The sequence below is a fragment of the Nipponia nippon genome, unplaced genomic scaffold (genome assembly GCF_047370975.1).
Source record: "Nipponia nippon isolate SJK-2023a ecotype South Korea unplaced genomic scaffold, ASM4737097v1 scaffold_4, whole genome shotgun sequence".
Lineage (NCBI taxonomy): Eukaryota > Metazoa > Chordata > Aves > Pelecaniformes > Threskiornithidae > Nipponia > Nipponia nippon.
Genome location: NW_028262358.1, coordinates 52696505 through 52716813, shown reverse-complemented (window position 1 = coordinate 52716813; position 20309 = coordinate 52696505). Strand labels below are relative to the sequence as shown.

The 20309-nt window shown below is 38.1% G+C and overlaps 1 protein-coding gene across 8 annotated transcripts in view; it reads right to left on the bottom strand.

Moving 5' to 3' along the window:
• UTRN (utrophin) overlaps positions 1 to 20309 on the bottom strand; it is a 388166-nt gene that overhangs the window by 256711 nt on the left and 111146 nt on the right. For all 8 annotated transcript variants that reach the window (XM_087773985.1, XM_087773987.1, XM_087773986.1 and 5 more), the window contains 12 exons: positions 18849 to 19061; positions 12882 to 12995; positions 11967 to 12122; positions 10847 to 11017; positions 8466 to 8645; positions 7650 to 7784; positions 6996 to 7145; positions 5428 to 5589; positions 4928 to 5056; positions 4292 to 4465; positions 3485 to 3640; positions 1752 to 1922 (listed from right to left, as the gene is read on the bottom strand). In XM_087773985.1, the coding sequence (XP_087630111.1) occupies positions 1752 to 1922; positions 3485 to 3640; positions 4292 to 4465; positions 4928 to 5056; positions 5428 to 5589; positions 6996 to 7145; positions 7650 to 7784; positions 8466 to 8645; positions 10847 to 11017; positions 11967 to 12122; positions 12882 to 12995; positions 18849 to 19061 (1911 nt within the window). The remainder of the gene's footprint in view (positions 1 to 1751; positions 1923 to 3484; positions 3641 to 4291; positions 4466 to 4927; positions 5057 to 5427; positions 5590 to 6995; positions 7146 to 7649; positions 7785 to 8465; positions 8646 to 10846; positions 11018 to 11966; positions 12123 to 12881; positions 12996 to 18848; positions 19062 to 20309) is intronic.

The following is a 20309-nucleotide window of genomic DNA, read 5'->3' as shown; positions in this document are numbered from 1 at the left end:
CACTCTCTATAGACAGTGATCTCCTTTTTTATTTTGAGACAGCAAGAGCACAATGCACATAAGTGTCCCGAATAACTTAACTTGAGACCTTTTTGTTTTGTTGTTTTACATTATCTTCAAAGATCCTTTTCATTATGTAGGTAAAGTAAATGTATCACATTATAGGTCCAATTTTAAAAGGTTCTTTTCTGCACTGTCACAGAGAATGCAATTTTCAAGAGACACTTTGGATTTCTCTGTATCTTTACCTATTAAAGTACTTCTACCATTCGCAACAATGAGAAAAGCAGTAGGCCAAGGCTGAATGTTATTTTGAGAACCACCACCACTCATTACTGCATATGTTCAATTCAGTTGCTACATATTACAGAACCCTATTGTTATATTACCTATACCTACATATGTAAATATATGTATCTTTAGCTCTAAAATTTTTTCCAAGTCATCTCTGATTTTAAATAGGTTTTTTTGATAATCTAAAAAAAAAAAAATCCCTTTCTTTGAAAGACTGCATACTGACATACAAATTAAGTAATATGTCATCTCTTGAATATCAGTATATGGTTTCCATGTGGAAAATAGCATCTCTTGCCATACAAGATCACCGAATATTATTGATAACATCTGGCTATTTAGAAAGCTCTTTGATGTCAGCATACAGTGTATGGAAGAACACAGTTAATCACAACTAGTGTCTGGAGCTCCTTGAACATCTTATTATCCGTGAAGTAAATAATTTATTTTACCATAACTTATTATCTTAGAGACAGAAACAAATACTCAAGTTACTACATTTTAAAATTGCCTCTAGAAAACCTTAAGATAGGAAGAACAACTTTGCATGCAACATAAAAGGCTTATCTTCCTGGTGGTGCAGCATAAGAGTTCATAGACTATTTGATTTGCTTACAGATGTATAGTAAGTATACTTCAATAAGTATTTACAAGTTTGTTTGGAAAGAAATCTTGGGGATACTGTCACAGCAGAAGTGTAGCACCAATAATTGCTAATTCTGAGTGAAATGGGTGAGAACAAGTTATAATTAGATGGTTTTGTAATTTTGTAAGCTTTCAAGTTTTAAGATTGTACACAGACCTATTCAAAAAGTAAAAGGTGACAGAAAACAATGACTGAAAAGATCAGTATTGCTGAACTTGCTGTATCAACTGACACTTGTTGCTAACTCCCACTATTACATATACAAGCTTCTACAGTGTGAGAAAATAGATACTTTGCTTCAGAATAATTATAACATTCGCCTGCTTCCATGAAAAGTTCCAATTTATAGATGAAAGAAAATAAGGAATTACAGGAGCTTTTTGTTTTGCAAAGTCACAACTTTGAAGATAAAGCTGTTTCAATGAAAAATTACAAACTCAATGTTTCATTAAAAATGACAATGAACTTTCAGTTCGCTCTATGAGTTGACCCTGCCCAAAATTACATTTGCTGATATTTATTATACTTATGAATTGTGTTAGAGATACAGTAAATCACTTAAATATCTATTAACACCAAATATGTAGTAATATTTTTAATATTTCACTGGCCATTTAAGTTTGAGACAAGATGCCCGAGATGAAACAGATCAGACTCGGTAAGGTACTGAATATGATCTACTGAATCTACTAAAATTTCATTATGTGAGAGATTTAGGAACAAGTTACAGGGATTTAAATTCACAGCCACTTCTACATAGTATTGCCATAATGTTAAAAATTTTTTCTGCAGATATTTAGAGCGTGCTTACTTTGGCCCAGGCAATTTCTGAATCTAGATCAGAAAGCAAGCTCTCTGAAGTGGACTTCTGCACAAGCTCAGCCTCAGTGGTAGCTAGCCACTCTGACAAAGAGGCAGCCTCTTTCCTCATTTTGCGTGCCAGCTGGGATGCTCTTTCAAGGTCTTGTTTTCCCTCTGTCACCTACAAAAAATAAAAAGGAAAAAAGAAAACAAAATTAGATTTTAAAAGATAGCAAAACCAAAAAGTGCTAGCCAGCTAAAATATCCACCCGAATATATAAAATCCTTGCATATTAAGACTGTCTTGCATTAGGGAAGGACCCTAAAAAGAAAAATCATTTATAAACATCTGCATCTTCCTATACAAGGCAGAATATATAAAACTAGAATAATTTTAAATTAAGGTACGCCTAAAGGAGACAAAGAAACCTGCATACCAACTTATTTATAGATACTAATCACCAAATTTATATTTAAACTTTGTTTATTATGATCCTTTAACTGAAACTCAAGGGAATATAGAATCCAGTCAGTCACTCACACAGGTAAAATTCAGTTCCTTTTTGTATTTTGACAGACCTGCTAGCAGAAAGATGTAAAGAAAAATTTCACTGAAAATCTAGTCTGCCCTTGAAAACATCTCAGTGAAGTAAATACGAAATTTGATATTTGCTGCAGTACAATCAATTCTATTTCACACTGGCTACATAATTAGTCTGGTCAAACTTTAACACAGACTTGAGAATAAATCCAACCATAGCAGTCAGAATCAACTGACATTTCAAAAAATTGCCCTCTGTCTCAGCTTAGTGTTTGCATGTATTTATTCAAAATAATGCGCTCTTTGACGATCTAAAAAAATAAATTCAGACACAAACAAAATCATAACATTATACTGCAAATAACTCTGCCCTTCTATCCTTTCCCAATTTCTTGTCTACATGCTTTCTGAGTTATAGATGTACAGGTTCCACTAGTATCCACACCCTTGTGAATGTTCTCCACTTTACAACAATGAAATATTTTCTAGGGCCCATTTCGAGATATTGCAATAATGTAATCTGGCCACTTACTCACAGCTTCATTCACAGAGCACTGAACAGGCATGAGCCTGCTTGGACTTCTGTCTTAGTTTAGGTAGGCAAAGAATCCCCTATTTCCCCCCTGCCCCCTAAGGGTTTAACCATTTTTAAACACTTCACTTGGATAAATAACTACTCAATTACAAGAAAATTACTCAAATCAATATTTAATGCAGTTCATGGGAAATACAGGTTTGCCTGCATTTTCTACTTCATACTGAGAGCAATTCTTCAGATGGATTACGATTAAAAACCATCATGACACCTCCTAAAAAAAAATTTGCATCGACTCAAACTTCTCATGACAATCTGATAGTAAATTATCTTGGAGGCTGGTTTACAGAGAAGAGAAGGTACAACAGTGCTCAAAGACTTTAACGAATAGCAGGCCAGCTTTGCCAGAATGCTGAAAGCTCTGTGAATCTTCCTTTCTTCAAGGCTACCTCCCCTTCAGAAACACTCTGTGAGCCCAGGGGTCTTGCACAACTACAGGATCGTTATGTGTAATCTTTCATCTCTCAACTGATTGCTCCTGGATGTAGCAACTAGCCTATACAGTATCAGCTTCAGAATCAAACTTAAAACAGCAGCTGACATCAAAACAACAAAGATGGGAATTTATATGCAGACAAATGTTCATATGTACATTTGTTTTTCTTACCTGTGCCCCCAAGTCATTGTAGAGAAATTTCAAGGCTGTCAGTTGTTCATCCATCCCTTTGGGATTATCTGTCTGTTGTTTCTGTACAATTTGCCTTCCTGTCTTGATGACAGTTTCAACCTCCAATTTCACCTCACTGAGGGTCTTATAGAGTTTCTAAAAAGACAAATATGTATACTGGTGATCAATCTGTAGTGCACATTTTCAGACTTTGCTTCATTTGGGGACTTGAACATCAGATTGCACTTAAACTCTGAGCTACAGATTAAGAGCAATGTCTGCCAAGATTTCAAACTCCTGATGTTCCATATTTTATTCTAGTTTCAATTTTCACCAAAAAAAAAAAAAAAAAAAAGAATTATCACAATAATTTAGAAGAAGTGTTCGCAATAATTTAGAAGTGTTTACTCCATAACATCATCACCACTTGTGGCAAGGCTAACATTGCGATCTGTACTTGATCTTATGTACAGTATTTGTTTTGTTCAAATACTAAGAACCAAGCAAACTTGCCCTTGGAGTGATGCTTCTCCATAACACAAGGATGAGCCAGGGAAGGGAGTTTTTTTATAAACTCAGCTGTTCCACCACATCTGTGATCAACAATCCACTACTTTTATGTCCACATTCTCACCCAGAAGAATTAGGGGTTTAGTTATCCATTGTTCTGTTGGCGTTTTGCAAAGAGTTGTAACAGTTCCATCAGGACTTTAAGCAAAATTTCCTCAGGAGAGAGTTTAGACGAGAAGAAATCACACAAGAAAGAAACACCTCCCCAAGGATAAGTTAAGAACATTGCATACTTACCATGCACCTGTCCAGATGAGTTTGGATTACATCTGGGTCAGTATCCTTCACATCCAAGACATGAAGTTCTGCTTTTACACCATCCAACACCCGCTTGCAATCCAACATGCGCTGCTCAAAATTGGCTGGCTTCTGGAAAAGCTGATACTTCGTAGATACTTCACGGAGTTTTCTCTGTTTATGTTAAGATTGTTTTAAATTAATATCTGCACTTCAAAAAATAACATCTAAAGCATCTCCCCCCACAGATTCTAACTCACCCCTCATACCACCACAACTCAGTATACATGGCAACACTATTTGCCAAGCCAAATTCCATCATCTAGTCCTAATCTCCACCTGAGGTGCAAGAGAGCTATAATTCTATATCATACACTTTCAAAATACCCATTCTACTAAAATACAGAGACTTTCTGACTTTCAGCATTTATCCCACAATACTTATGAAATTTAAACTTCCTTATTCAATTCATCTAGCTCTGCTTGTTTCCTAATGAAAACATGTAAAAGCATATACTATTTACTTCTGAGGTTCGGTTGACTACACCAAGCAATTTACAGGCTGACAACAGCAGTGTGTAATTGAAAACCAGAAGCTCTTCACACTTAAATTCTTAGTGCAACTCTCATTTTTACCTGCAAAGCATCCAGCTGAGTTCCACCACGGGGAGACCTGCATTCAGGAGAAGCAGGAGGGAAAGAGCGAGCACTTTTCTTGAGCTCCTCTAAGGTGGATTCATGAGCTGCAATCTCAGCTTGAATTTTCTGCCACATCATAGAAAACGGAAAAAAAAAAAAAAAAAAAAAAAAAAGAAAATCGCTCACAAAGAGGGGAAAAGGAACTTGCTTACCACCTACTACCCACTACCCAGAAGTCAATCTACTCTAACATTTAAACACTACCAGGTTTAGTTTAAATATTCTGGCTCTGGTGACAACTTGACAAATTGAAAGCCGTTAAGATTGTTATTCAGTACAACCTTCTTAAAACAGCAAAACAATCCAGAGTACAAAAGATATCACCTAGTACATCAGCACAGGACTTAAATGTAGCCCTCATGAATTACTAAATCTAGGCTGAGCACTATCATGAGATATTTCAAAATGTTTTGTAGTGAAAAGCTATACTGGAATACCTGGGCCTCCTGGGGCATCTGAAAGGCATCTACCCTATCAGTCAGGTAAGATGTCAGCTGTCTATCCAGCTCCACTAAGTTTTCTTGCAAGACCTGCAACATGTGGTCGGTTTCTCGCATGGTCTGAAGCTGCTGTTCCAAGGCAATCTGCCGGCTTACCGCCTGAGTGGGACAGAAAGGCAAGACAAGATGGAGCAGTAATTCAATACCAATTATATTAAATTTTCTGAAAACAAGGTGGGGGAGACCCAAAAAATCCTATCTAAGAAGAGCAACAGCAAGCCCTAGAAGGCAGCGATTTTTGAAGCCTGCTGTGATTCATACCAGCAACTGACAAACAGTGGCAGAGGAGAGTTCTGCTGCTAGATATACACAATAGTGAAAACAGGTCTCTCCTACCACCTGAGGAAGAAAGTATTCTCTTAAAAACACACCAGTTCAAAAACTAGCTATTCAATGGGAATCAGGGACTTTGTAATACACTACAGGTCAATATTGTTTGATGTGTAAACTTGCACATTTTCTTTCAAAACAATAAACTCTGTCTTTCTGTTACAGTGTGAAAACAGAGCTTCATGGTTCCTTCCCTCCACTGCCTCTCCCTTCAACAGCAAAACTTCTAAGTTCATCCGAAATGTCACTACTTGCATGAGAACACAAATTCCCACTATCAACACATGCACAGACCAGTGGGTGTGTACACACACGCACACAGATGTGGAAAGTTGTCAACAGCCCAGTGTCAGCGCTGCAGCTGCCAAAGTAGATAGTTTTTATATGGCAATAAAGTGCTGTTGTAACAGAAAAAACAATAGTGAATGTTAACTTAAATGACAGCACGTAGTCCCCAGCTGAGCGTAGTGCATTCGTGTTGCGCACTGTAATGAGGATGAACTGAAATTCCCTCTATGACTACACTTTGGCAGTGGCAGAAAAAACCTCCCACCCTACAATTTGGCAGGGGCCTGTATTACCAGGATACACAACACAAGTTACAAATTTATGCAACCTGAAATAAAGCTAGTCGTCTTCTACTTATTAAATCTAGAAAAGATTAGACTAAACTATGAGAAGAGGAAGGGGACAACATAATAGATGGGGAATGAGAAGAATGTTTTCCTTCTGTTCCTTATTCCAGTGTGACTTCTTCCCAGCTATTTCAAAGAATGAAAATGTCACTTATTCATGTTCCTCGTTTTTACAGTTAGTTAGCAGCTCACCAGTATTTATGGCAGTAGGAAGGGACTATTAACCTCATTTATTGAACTGTCCCCCTTGAGACTGGAACTGCCTTTTTGTCAAAATTACCTGGAAAAAATAACAGGGGGTCCCCACAGTGCAAGGGTGTGCAAGTGTGCAAAACAAAACCCGACTCAAGTCAGGGAAAAAAAACATCTTGCTCTTAGGGCATTATTCCAAACTGAAAACAGCTGACAACATTGTGAAGGTTTTTCCTCTTTTCCTGTATTGCAGTCCTGCATCTATGAATTCAGCTATCTAACAGGAATCATTGCAGACCACTGAGCTGAAAAATCCAGTCTACTTCAACCCTGCCCCCAAATTCTTACCAAGTGACTCAATTCCTCATAGCGAGCATTGAAAGCCTCCAATTTTTCACTGATGATATCATCAAGAATCCCTCCATCAATCAGTGTCTGCCCAAGTTCCCGAATCTGGGTTCGATTATCAGCTGGATGACGCAGGACTGATTCTAGGGACTAATTAGCAGAGGAAGTTTTAAAGGTCAAGACACTGAATATCACTGCGTTTCCAGAGGTGGAAATCTGGCTGCATGCACAGAAGTTTTACACTTGAAATGTCTTGAGAGTGCTCTAAAAGCATGAATTACTTATGGCTTAATCCACGAAGGCACAAGGCGAATACAGTGGTCATTTTGCTTTAGATAATTAAACTTCACAGCACTTCTCACCTATTCACATCATTTCATACTATAGTGCTGGAAGGAATTAATCAATTTACACATGACAGGAGAGAGCATACAATTTTATCATGGTACCAAGTACGGCACAATCATGTACAGCAAAATTCAGCTTTTGGTGGGGAGCCTTACAAATATCCATTCCAGATTCAGAGTAATATGTTCATTTAACCTGAAGAATCAGAATATTCAACACATTTCAGTATTCTACTGAGGTGTAGAATATGTTTTTTTAAACAGAGCTGTCTGAAAAGTTACTGATCTGATAGAATGACTAGAATACCTCAAGAGCATCATTGACAGCATCCAACTTATCAGGCAGATTTTCTGTCATTTGCACCCTTTCTTCCAGATTGTTTAGCCAAGCTGTTTCTAAATCAAGATACTGAAGCAGCTCAATCCAACAGGACCACACCTCCTAGGAGCAACAGAAAAAGCATAAATTAGCCTGCAAAGCCAGGCATAGCTCATATACCCCATAAACAGCTTAAAGAAATTATGTTTCTGAGACATTCACCTAAAATGGGCAAGTAGAAAATATTCAAAAACATGCCATGGCACAGTAAGTTCTAGACAGAAAAACCTGCAACTGTAGCAGCAAGATAAAAAGAAATACACAAAATACGCATCTAAGTCTCTAAACTCATGCTAAAATTATCACTGACATCCAGATTCTTATAACAATTTAAGAATGTAACAAAATGCATCCACTCCTCTTGAAAGATAGGACATATACAACCTACCCGAAACTATAATCAACATGTTTTAATTATCATCATATTTCAACCTTTAATCTCCGAGAAGTTTCTTTTTGTCATTTTGGAAGATGCATGGATGGATAATAGAGCTGTGAGATAAGGTTCCTTATTTGCACAAGTGTTGACTACAATACAGATTATAAAAGCAAAAGTTAGATGGTGTTTCATAGATTCCAAGGATGTCATCTCAAGAGAAAGTAATCTTGGAAAGGAGCCACAGCAAAATGTGTTTATGCTGAAGCTACTGGATTCAATGACAAAACTGGACATTTTCAGTGTCCTTCTCCATTCCTCTTGTGCCACCTGCCTCCATTTTATAAGCTGAGAGCCATCTCTCTTACCTCCAAGGTGTGGCATTTTCCCCGGATCCGATTGCACAGTAGCTGGTAGTTCTCCAGCACAACATTCAGCTCGGTTGCCAGGTCCTGACCACTAGACGGCACTTTGGTGGCCAACATCTTGATGTTGTCTTTGAGAATCTTCACCCGCACCTCTTTCTGCAACACATCCTCCTTTGCTCTCTGCCCAAAGAAATGTATTACACAATCAGCCCTCAATTGCCATATGATCAGCTATTCACCACTTAAACCAAAGATCAGCAGTTTAACCTTGGAATTGTTGCTGCCAAAGCACAACGAAACATGGCAGCAACTTGCATGGAATTCAGATTATGTCAGTAAGCATTGAAAAATCCTATTTTATTAAACATACAGACATATTTACCATTTATGGTTTGTTCATTAAAAATCCATGACTCAAAGCAAAAAAGATTAAGTTCAGTGCTATTTATATACTAGCACACAGATATAAAAAAAAGTGAAACAGCATATCGGGGAGAAAACAGTAGGATGAATTTACAGAAGTTATGAGTGTCAGAGCTCAGTAACTGTCTCCCAGAGTTATCCAGGAAGGATGACTCAATTACCTGGGACACCTGCAACTACAAAGTTGGGACCTCTCCCATAGCTGTTGGGTGTGCTAGAGGAACACGCAAAAAGGACAACCAGAAGAATTCCTTCAAACCAACTGCACTCAGAGGAGCTTAGTAACAAATATACAGGATAAGCACAGTACAACTCCCAGCACACAGGCCTGGAGAAATTGTATTATCAGTTGTTGAACTTTGCCCTAACCAGAATTCAGGAAGCAGGGTAGCCAGAAGACAGATCACACAGACCAGTCTGAGCCTGTCTCTCGAGACAACTAGAAGGCTCCAGAAATAGAGACTGCCCCATATCTCTTTCTTTTCAGGTTTTAAGGACAGTTTTATGAAGTTGAAGTACCTCTGATATATAAGGCACTGCACTTTATGGTAGAATTTAATACGCGACAGCATTATTGTTGCACATATTGTTTGAGATGTCTTCTAAATGTAAGGCAATAAAAAAAAAATGCCAGTTAATGGAAGGGCAAAGAATGGAAAATCTGAGGAACATATTATTTTATGGCAGGATTATCAAAAAGCACCTAGCCTCATCTTAAACCTACTCCTTCAAATGTCAGCAGGAGTTCCACTCTGTTCAAATGAGAGCAGAATTTGGCAAACTCGAAAGTTTTTCAAAACCTTATGCAAAAATGCTCCTGGGCAAATATACAGAGAGTGTTCTTTCCCAGTCCTAAAAGTAACCCCAACATAATATTCTTACTGCAAATGAAAGAGGATATGCAAGTGTTACAGTAAGCTTACTGGCTCACTGACATATCTGCCAAATTTAAAAGTACAGAATATAATCTGGATTTGACAAAGGTAAATGTGCTCCAAGTCTCTCAGATTTGCCAATGAAAAGAGGGTTCTTTCTTTTCTTGGCTTGTGTTAAGCAGGCTGTCAGACTATGTGATCTCAAATGGCTTCAAAGGACATGAATATATTAAAACACTTGTTAAAAGACTGCTTCAGAAAGCCCGTTCAAAAAGAACAATTCAAAACTTCAAATAGATTTGTCAAAGCACTTTTAAGGGAGAAAAAAATTATTTATTTTATGGTCCATCGAGTAACAGTGTAGTGGATACTCATTTAAATAATATGCATACAAGTCAAAACATTTGTGAAGATATGCCTGAACTCTCCGATTTAAAAGCAGAGAGAATTATTGTTTACTCTGTACATACATCCAAGAAAATTACCTATTCAACTGGTAATTTATAATGAGACAAAAATAGCTCTTTCGTCTCCATTTTTCTGGCCACCAGTCCCAAAATTAGAGAAGCAGGGATCAGCATCACCGTTTGCAACAGATCAGGAACACAAGATAACCTTACAACAGAACTGTTTTAACCTGCTTTTCTAAATGTGGAGTTACTGTATCTAGCGGACAAGACACTGAAACCCAAGAGCTAGAAGCAGAAGGATATGTTTTCACAACCGCTAATTTAGACATGTATAATATCACCTTTTCTTTCTTTCCCAAGTTTCACCTCCTGCAATAAGTTTCCATATTCTTAGTGTTTAATATGCTATACATAGCAAGCCTGGCTCAACAGCCTGGCAAGCTGCTATTCATTATGAAATCCCTACCCCTTGTGGCCAAATAGAACATCTGCTTTTATAATTTGTGCTTTAAAAACAAAAATTCCACAAAGCAAAGCTGAAAAATACCACTAATCTTGTCATGACCTGAGCTCCTTTCCACATAGATAATAATTCCACAAAAGGTCAACCCCCAAAGCCATTAAGTTTTGTTTCTCTTTAATCAGGTCTTTACAATGACCTGGTATTCCTGACCTTCATTTCCTCCACCGCATTCTCTAGCTCTTCAGGGGACTTGTATTCAAAATCTTTCTCCAAATATTCTTCTTCAGCTTGGGTCATCCATTCTTGCATCTCTGCCAAATCCTTCTTCAGATTTACAGCTTTTTCCTGACTTTCAGACAGGCGATTTTTCTGACTAACGATCTAGAATCCAAGGTGGAGAAAGAAACAGCAGTTTTGTTACTTAAATGTCCTTGTATATGCGAAAAACCGCAAGTCTCTGTTAAAACATTTTACTACCAAAATATTTTCAGGCCTTTTTAATTAACAAAAGACTTTTACTTTTACACACACACACGAACTCATGATCCCTTTTTAGCAGATCAACAAAATCTAGAGGTGAGGGAAGGAGAAAAATGATATTTTTTTCCCCATTGCATGTAAACTAGTAACAATCCCTGGAAAAAGTCAGATGAAAAAAAAACCTCTCCTGATCACAAGTATCATATAGTTAGATATATTTTTACACAGAGCACTAAAACACCCTTCAGGCCTCGCTTCTTTCTGCAGCCCAGGCAATCTGGATTCTATATCAACAGCAAGGTTCTCCAACACAGATCCTCGCCAGGCATCGCAACTAAAGAAGTATGTTTCTACAGACAGCTTCCACCCAAAAGAAACAACCGAATACACCAGGCTGAAGTGGTAGTCTATTTATAGCCATTTATTTTTTTAAACCTGCTTGGAAGCAGGCAGAAATTACACAGGGCCAGAATAATATTCCAGATTTCAGGAACAGCAGAACAAAAAGGTCAGACTTCCCTCCCACCCACCCCAGAAAGAGCACCACAGGGCAAAGTGAACAAATTAATTTTTAGTTACAATTAAAGAGCTCACTGTGCTCCTTCCAGTTAGGTACCGAGAAGTGCATGTATATTCAAACAAAACTACTGGTGCACAGGTATCCCCTAACATATTTGCACTTCTGAAGGATTCACTGGGCCAAGTTGGATTTCAGCCACTTTGACGGTGGAACAAGTAAAACACACTCATCCCACTGTTTCACTGCTTCACCTCTTCACCATCCTACCAATGCCACACAACCAAACAGCTGCAGTAACAAGCAAGCACCAGCAATGTATGAAGAACTCACCTGTTTGCTCAGCTTCTCCCATTGAGTCTGGCAGTCTACTAGCCTAGACTTTGCCCAAGTATTTATGCTTGCAACAGGCTGAGCTCTTAAAGCAGACTCTACTTCTTTCATCTCTTTCAGTGATGGTTCAATCGTCTCCATTTCATTGACAAACATCTGAGCACACATTAGAGAAAATGAATGTTGTTCTTTAACAAGACATTACATAAATTTATAGGAAACCAATAATTTTGTAAATTTTTAATTATTCCAGAGAAACTTTAATAAAAAAGCAGACTGATGCTGTGTTCAATACCAGACTGTTTAAAACAATCCTTCAGTGGCCCAAAACATCAGAACTATGCAACTAAAAAACAAAATACAGCTTGCCATACACAGCGCAAACATTCTCACATGCCAAATGTCAACACGCAAGTTTGAACGTTAGGTGCGCTAAATACCTTGATGTTTCTAGCATACCTCAGACTAGTATATTTCTCCCAGAAACAAACATTTGAAGGTACACTGTAATTACTTTCCATAAGATGAAATTCTACCTATTTGTGATCATCATTATGTGTTATTTTCTTGTTATTTTTATTGCCCTTGGGAGTTTAATGCAGAAAGTACTTTTCACTCCCAGACTCAATTCCCTAGTCACAATACTGGGAAAAATACATAAACATTTTCAGAGGAAATTATGTCAACTTGTAGATGAGTATTTGTAAATATGGTGAAGACCTTTGAAAAGTACAAAGTGTTACGGGTACACACAGGGAACCATTTAAAACATGTCCTGAAGAAAGAGAAGACAATTTTTCTGGCAGGCTTTATGGAATATGCCATGGACAACGTTTAATAATACAAACAAAATAATAAAGAAGAGATGCGAGTCGCCATTTATTTCAAAAGATTCCTTAAAAGACCAAAACTCACTGTGCACTGGTCAAGTTGTCTTTGAAGTCCTTCAGTATCTCCTTGAACAGCCTTTTCTGTCATTAAGAAGTCTTTCACACCATCCATCCACTTCTGAACAACTTTTGAATCAGCCTAAATCAAATACAGCAATGAAGAGTTTATACAATGCCGTGATGAAGAATGTATGGCTGTTGCATTTCAACTTCTAGCAGTGTCAAAAGAATATTCTACAAACTGCCAGCATTGCCTTGGTTTTGAATCAGCCCACCTTTGGTTTAATTTTTGGGTTTGGTTGGTTGGGGTATTTTTCCCCTCAATTTCTCTGTTCTCAAATTTATATGAAAATTAAATTCACGATAGTGATATTCTCCCACCCATACCACAGCATGGTTTAAATGACACTGCGCTGCTCCAGGCTATCTACCACACAGAAACACGGGATCAAGTGAGGAGGCAAGCACGGCTTCAAGAAATAGGTGGTTACCCTTCACATGAAGGATCTGGCTAAGGGCTGGGAATAGCATTTTCCTGACAACAGAAACCACGTACAACTGCTTCCACCACACTCGTTCGAGAGACATATTGCACTCCAAGGAAAAGAGAAGGCCCTATAGAAGTATATGTGGGGAAAAGAGAAGGGGATAATGCTAAAAGTACTTGACAGGTAGAAGCTATGCTGGGAAAACCATTCGCCTCACAGAGAAACACAGGCATAAAAGGAAAATACCACAGAGGATTAGACTAAAAAAAAAAAAAAATCTAGCTGTTTGAGGCCAATAGCAGCTACTGTGCTCACTAGAGCAATGCACACGGAAAAAAAGTAAATACATACACAATTTCAGTTATCTGACCTAACACTTGGCAGTTGTCTTATATCCTGTGATGAGGTAGGTGGGGAGGGAGACAGGAGGGTTTTCATCTCCTTCCCATGCAATTGTGGAGGTTCCCAATCACCCTTACAAACAAAACCACCACAAACTTAGAGCAGGGAGAAAGTTTTTCCTTGTCCTGGTTCAACTGAGTTATGTGAGTATCATTTTATTAATAATATAGCTGGACTTTTTTAATCAACATTTTTGGACTGTTTCCTTGGTTTTTTTTTAATAGATGGCATCTTTTTATTCTGACACAATCGTCACCACAGAGCACTGTTATTGAGAAGCCGTGTCAACCCTCATCAGCTTCACCTTCTACTCTGCATGTCACTGAGGAAGAAAGCACACACTTTGTTTCCTTAAAAACCTTGCAATAACAGTTCTTTCAAGATCAATACATTACACACTGCTTCTCAAAAAAATGTCTGCACTAATGAAAACCCATTAGACTAAGAGTGTGTTTATTTTTAGGCCAATGCTACCATTAGAGGTCAAAGTCATGACATTTTCTTCATTCCTTTTCCATTTTGGGGGAATTTCCTGCAGCTGATTAGCCTGAAAATAATTTTCCAAAAAACACACCCCAGGAGACTTAACAGTGAACCATGGCTTAATGCAAAAAAATACATATTTATAAAGGTTGCCATTTGACAAGGCATTTTAGCACATACCTAATTTAGCTTGCTTACAGTAAGCTACTTACATAAGTAGCTGAAGTGAATTAAATGGGATTACTCACAAAGTCAGGCACACATTTAAATAACTTGCTGAATCACAAGCCAAGTCTACAGAAGTTTATGAAGTAAATGCTCCTGCACTGCACAGGTAAATAATTACCAGTGGTCAAATACCACTGTACGTTGTTGATGTACAAGAGCTCATAATTCTCAGATGTGAACCAAAACACTGGATCAGTTTCTAAAATTTATTCCAGGCAGGAACAAAGATCAAATGTGCTGAATTTTAACTTGCTCATTCCTAGAAAAACCACACGATGTACAGCCACGCAGTAGATATAAAAGAACTGAAGGTGATACATAATCAAAGACAGAGCAAGCCACGCATTATTAGAGGTATGATAACAGAGAACACAAGATACAGAAATTTTCTTCTAGAAAATACAAGATGCAAAACTGACAAAGTGAGCCTGGTCTACTTTTCCTGTCACATGACTTTTACAGACAGCCTCACAGTAAAACACAGGTCATGTCACTAACACACGTGTTGTCAGCTTGGGGGAGCCTCTGTCACGTCACAAATCACAGAAGGGCCGCCTGAGTGGCAGGACCCACAGGCAGATCTCCCACTGACTTGCTCAGACTAACAAGGACATTTTAAGCACTGTTCACTTGCCTGCTCACTGTTAAAATGGGAATACTTATGTTCAGTTTCTTTTCAAAAACCTAAATGTGAGGAGTGCCGTTTTGGGCAATGCTAGTTTTTAAAGGTGAATTAGGAAAAAAAGAAACATTAAAAATAAACCAACACTTGTGTGTAGTTATGCATGACCACATGTTCTCCAAGGGTTGCCATTCACTTACTCCCCCTTTTTTTTTTTCTCTCCCATTTTAATTTTTTTTTTTCCTTTAATAGCCAGATGCTTCATCTCTTCTCTTAACCAAGGAGATACTGCCCAGCCATTCTCCAAACTGATCTTGTGCCTCTGGTATCACATCTCCAGTACTGACCCATCCAGTGTCTGCACCAGGAGCATACACCCAGGCTCCCATATAAATCTTTCTTGCAGTGCAACTTCCATCCTGATCTGCCCAATGCCATCCACAACATTTTTATTCAACTTGCTCCACATCCTCATTTTTATTCATACAGTGCTAGACTAAAAAAAAAAAAAAAAAATCTCTGTATAGGTTAGTACCACTCCTTCAAAAGGAGAAATCAGAGAATATAAATACATGACTGTCCGTCCACTGAAAGCTTTATGAAACATTTAGAAAACACAGGAACTGTGTACTTAAAAATTCAGTTCATGAGAAAACGCCCCCAATGTAAGCCCCATATTTCTACAGATAGCACCACTACGTATTTTTTCCATTTTCAATTATTTAATAATTGCTTCCATTGTTTCTTCTGCTTTAATTTCTTTTTCAGCTTCTGTACTGTTTAAGGTAACAGGAAGTTTTTAACATCTCACTCAGGACAAAATTCTGTTCTCAGATCTATACAATAGCACGTGGCTTCAATGCTCTGCTCTCCGTGGCTCTTCAAAACTCCCATGGGCATAAAAATCCACATCTTTCATCAGTGAGTGCTTCATGTACCACCATGTATATGAAGCACTTTGGACAGCTGTGGACAACAGGGCACTTCACCTTTGGCTGAAAAAACTGAATAATTGATTACTAAATAAAAACCTGCCACGCTAATGCTGCATGCGTGTCCCTACTCTCAAGTTAAACATGAGAGAGAATTTCAGTTTTCAGGAGCCATTCTTCACCCAGTTAAAGCTGTGATTTAGGAAAGTAGGTGCACGTACAGACCACTCAGCTGAACATGATTCAAGTGCAGAAAAAGAAGAGTTCTGCACTTACAAGAAATTAAGGGAGAAAAAAAATGCTGCTAAAACCAAGGAGGTAAGGAGGTCTTGCTCAGTGTAGCTACAGATAATCAAGGCAACTGGAAAGCTGCAGTCACCTGAAGAACAAGACTGATAAAAAGTTGTTGCACAAAGGATGTTGAGGCAGGCTTACATGCAGAATATTTATTCTGTCATGCTAAATAGTTTATAAGTGTAACCAAAAAGGGAAGGAACGGAAGAGATTGAGACATGGTGGGATATTCTAGATTTAGGTCAAAGTCAGGAGAAAAATTAATGAGGAGGTGGTTGCTGGAAAGTAATCACCATGGGCTTGGCTAAGAAGTTAATTTCTTTTAGGCTCCTGTACAAGCCAGTTCACTTTGGACAGTCAGCTCCCACTGACCAGCAGCTCCTCCACAGCTCCACATCATCCCACAGGCTGCTGCAAGTAGCCATGGAAGGATGGGTTTGAAGGAGCCAGACTAAAAGGAGAAACTCTTTCTAATGTAGATGCACAGGTACACACATTCATGAACATGTTTTTTTAAGGGGGGGGGGGGGGGAGGGCGCGGAAATTGGACGGGGAACAGGACGGGGGGACGACAGGACGAGGGGACGACAACAGCTTTTATCTTTATGCTTCAGGTAATACAGCCTAACAATATTACACAAGAGTGTTATATAAAAGAAATACACATTTTTCCCTCTGAAAACCTGCAACTCCTCTTATTCATAGGTTTGTTTGTGGCTTCCATTTACAAGTTCACTAGCCTGACTGGACTTCCACACCTATGTTATTCATCCACACACATCCCACACACACACTGCTAGGAGCAGTTCAAGTCCTGAAACAAATAACTAGTGAATAATAACAAAACAAATAAACTAGTGAATAACTTTACAAGTAGGAGCAAGTTTTTCACTCCAGCCTTTTTTCTCAAGTAAAACTTTTCATGGGAGCATGGGTGTGCACTCTGCTCTTAACTATCATTTAGTTATAATCTGTTACCCCTACTATGGCTTCCTCCAGGTTTGCTTTTTTTTTTTTTAAAAAAAAAAAAAAAAGAGGAGGAAAAAAAGACTTGAAGCTTTCACTACTTCTGAACCATAATCAGCAACAGCTTGTCCAACTTCCACTGCAACATCATGCAAGACAATTACCTGGCCTTACTAATATAAATTTCAGTTTAAACACATTTCTATACTTGAGTAGTCATTAAAAATCCTGTCTGTCTTAATATATAAAAAAACCCAAAACTTAGTTTGAAGTTTGAATCCACTATCAAAAAAAAAGAAGTTTTCTGCTTCAGAGGGAGGGGAGAGCAAGACTGAAAGACATTTGGGGGGAAAAGTGGTGGTATGCATGCATGGCACCAATGTTCTGAAAAGGGTGCACACAGCAAGTTGCTTTTGTTTATAAATTGTGTGATACATACTCTGTTAAATGGAAAAGAATGTAAATAATTCCACACGTTAAAATGTTTCATGCATGTGAAAACACAGATTTCTGTTAACTAGTGCACGTGTCTTCATCCCAAGAGACAGAGAATCTCTAAAAGCACCTTCTTGTTTTTTGAAGTTTAAAACATAATATGAAAATAATATGAAATTTAAAGTCTAGTTAAACATTACTCTAGGAAAAAAAATGGCACAATATTTGGGCTCTTATACTGCTCTGATCAGCTTATACTTTTAAGCTGATACTGAAGAATGGTTAGTGCCTATTTTTTTTTTCTTCTCCCCAGAGGAATATAAATAGCCTAGAGAAGGGACTTCAAGCAAACACAAAGAAACCCATCTAACCAGTAAATACTGAATCAACCTTGGCTAAGTTGCTTAAGCACTTATCTCTCCCCTCTTTATCAATGGATTAACCATCTAAAAACCCTTGCTTTTAATCCCTTCATTTTTAAAGCATTGGGGTTTTCTGTTATGCAAGATTTCTTACGTGTGTGTATATATATGTATATATATATATATAAAAAAATATGTAAGAGTGCTGATTAATCTTAATTCTTTAAGTCTCCTTCCTGGCACTTCAGAGGCCATCTGCTGGAACTGGAAAACTCACTATACCTAACATTTTCTTCACTTCCTTTTTTAACAGGCTGTACTAATTATTTATTACTGTTGACAGAAACCTCACTTGAAGGAGCAGGTTTTCTGCAGCCGGTACAGAATTTCAATTTTAGATGTCAAACTAGCAGGGCATTGGGCATCTGACTCCAACCACAACAGAGGGCACTCAGCCCCTGGTGGGATCAAGCCTTCAACAGCACAGTTGACATACCCTTGACTTTAGTGTAACCTTTGTTTCTCATACTGAAAGAAGAGGAATGCTAATTTTAAGTGAAAAGTAATTCTATTAGAAGATAAAACAATATCCTGGGCCTGTTAAAAGTCCTCTGCTACCCTGCTACAAATACACTATATATGCTTCCAGCCTCTATCAAACTAGCGGCACATCAACATTTCCCTTCTCAAACAGTATCATCTAGACTCCTACAGCAACACAGGGAAAGAAAGGTCTCTAAAACAACTGAGTTCTGTAACAAAAAAATACTTTCATTTTACCTCAAATATTCTCAACTTGGATGTAATTTCCTCCAGTAGTTTAACATCCTTGGAAATCTTGAGCTTTAACTTGTCCCAGTGTCCCTGCATTTGCTTGAACTCTTGCGTGTAGAACTTTTTTATATCCAAAGCAGCATGTTTCTCCAAAGCCTTTGTTTCTTCAGCAAGTTTATCTACATTGGGCTTCTGGGCTTCCAGTGTCTCACAAACTGTCTGCAACAACAACAACAAAAAAAAGTCTGCTTCCAGTATTAGCCATACAACAGGTCCACAGTTACACACATGTGCAAGTACGTCAAAGGTTTTGTTGTGCAGAGCACAGATTCAGTGACGAGTGATACTCCAGTTACTGCAGTAATTGCAGCAGAGATGTCCAAACAACCTTTTAAGCAGTAAAACCTTCAGCTGCTCTACTGGTGCCGTAGCAGATACTACAAAATGGGCTGTAAAGCTTGGCCACGTAGCTAAGAACACCCAGACACTTACGCCTCTCCTGTGCTGTGTGGTACTGGCACTCAAGTTATCAAAGCAATGGCTCTGCGACACCGCAGTCATAAAAGAAACTGCAATGTAGACATACCAGGACCTCAGTTTTTTCATTCCCTCCACAGATATATATTTCTTTAAAAAAGAAAACAAACAATAAAGCCCACACAAACAGGCTGAGTGCATCCTTCCCAATTTTGTTGAGTAAAACTATTATAACATCTAGCTGCAATGAAAGCTCTGGATACTTGAATTTTGAAAGCTACTCTTCCAGCTGGAATACAGGAAGGATACAACATGAATATATTCACTATGTCATTGCTGATATGAAGAGTCACTTGAGCCGAAATAGCTGATTTCCTAATATTAAGGAAAAATAACAGCTGAAGGTATAAGCCAATACTTGGAAAATACTGCCACTTCATTAAACCAGTCATTTTGGTTATCCTACTTAAAATTTGTTTGAAAGAGGAATTTGAAATGAACACAGGAAACCGTTAATAATTTCATGAATTTAACTTTGCTAGTATATACATTTAATGTGTACATGTGGGACGTGCGTGTATATATTTTACTGAGGAAGAATCTTTTTTTTTCCAATATGTTTATGTTCTCAATTTTACTTTGTATTTACCAGAAAGAAACACGATAAAGTGTACCATTTCCTCTAAAAGGATAGGCAGTGAGGTAGCAATGAGACTGGGAAGAGGGATGTATGTTTCTGCAAACAAGAACTTTCTGCGCAGGGGGCCACAGACTGAGTCAATCCCTGGCTTGGGTCTATGCCTGAAGCACTTATCAGTGCCTGCTACAGCACAGAAGAAGGAGCTGGACAACCCCAGGTTCACAAGCAGCTCATCATCTACAGTTTGTTCCCACCTCCCGTCACACTCTTTAAAGCTCCTACACTGGCATGGTATGTCGTTTCAGGTTAATTAGTCTCTGGAGAAAATGGGAGGAAGGATTTCGGCAGAA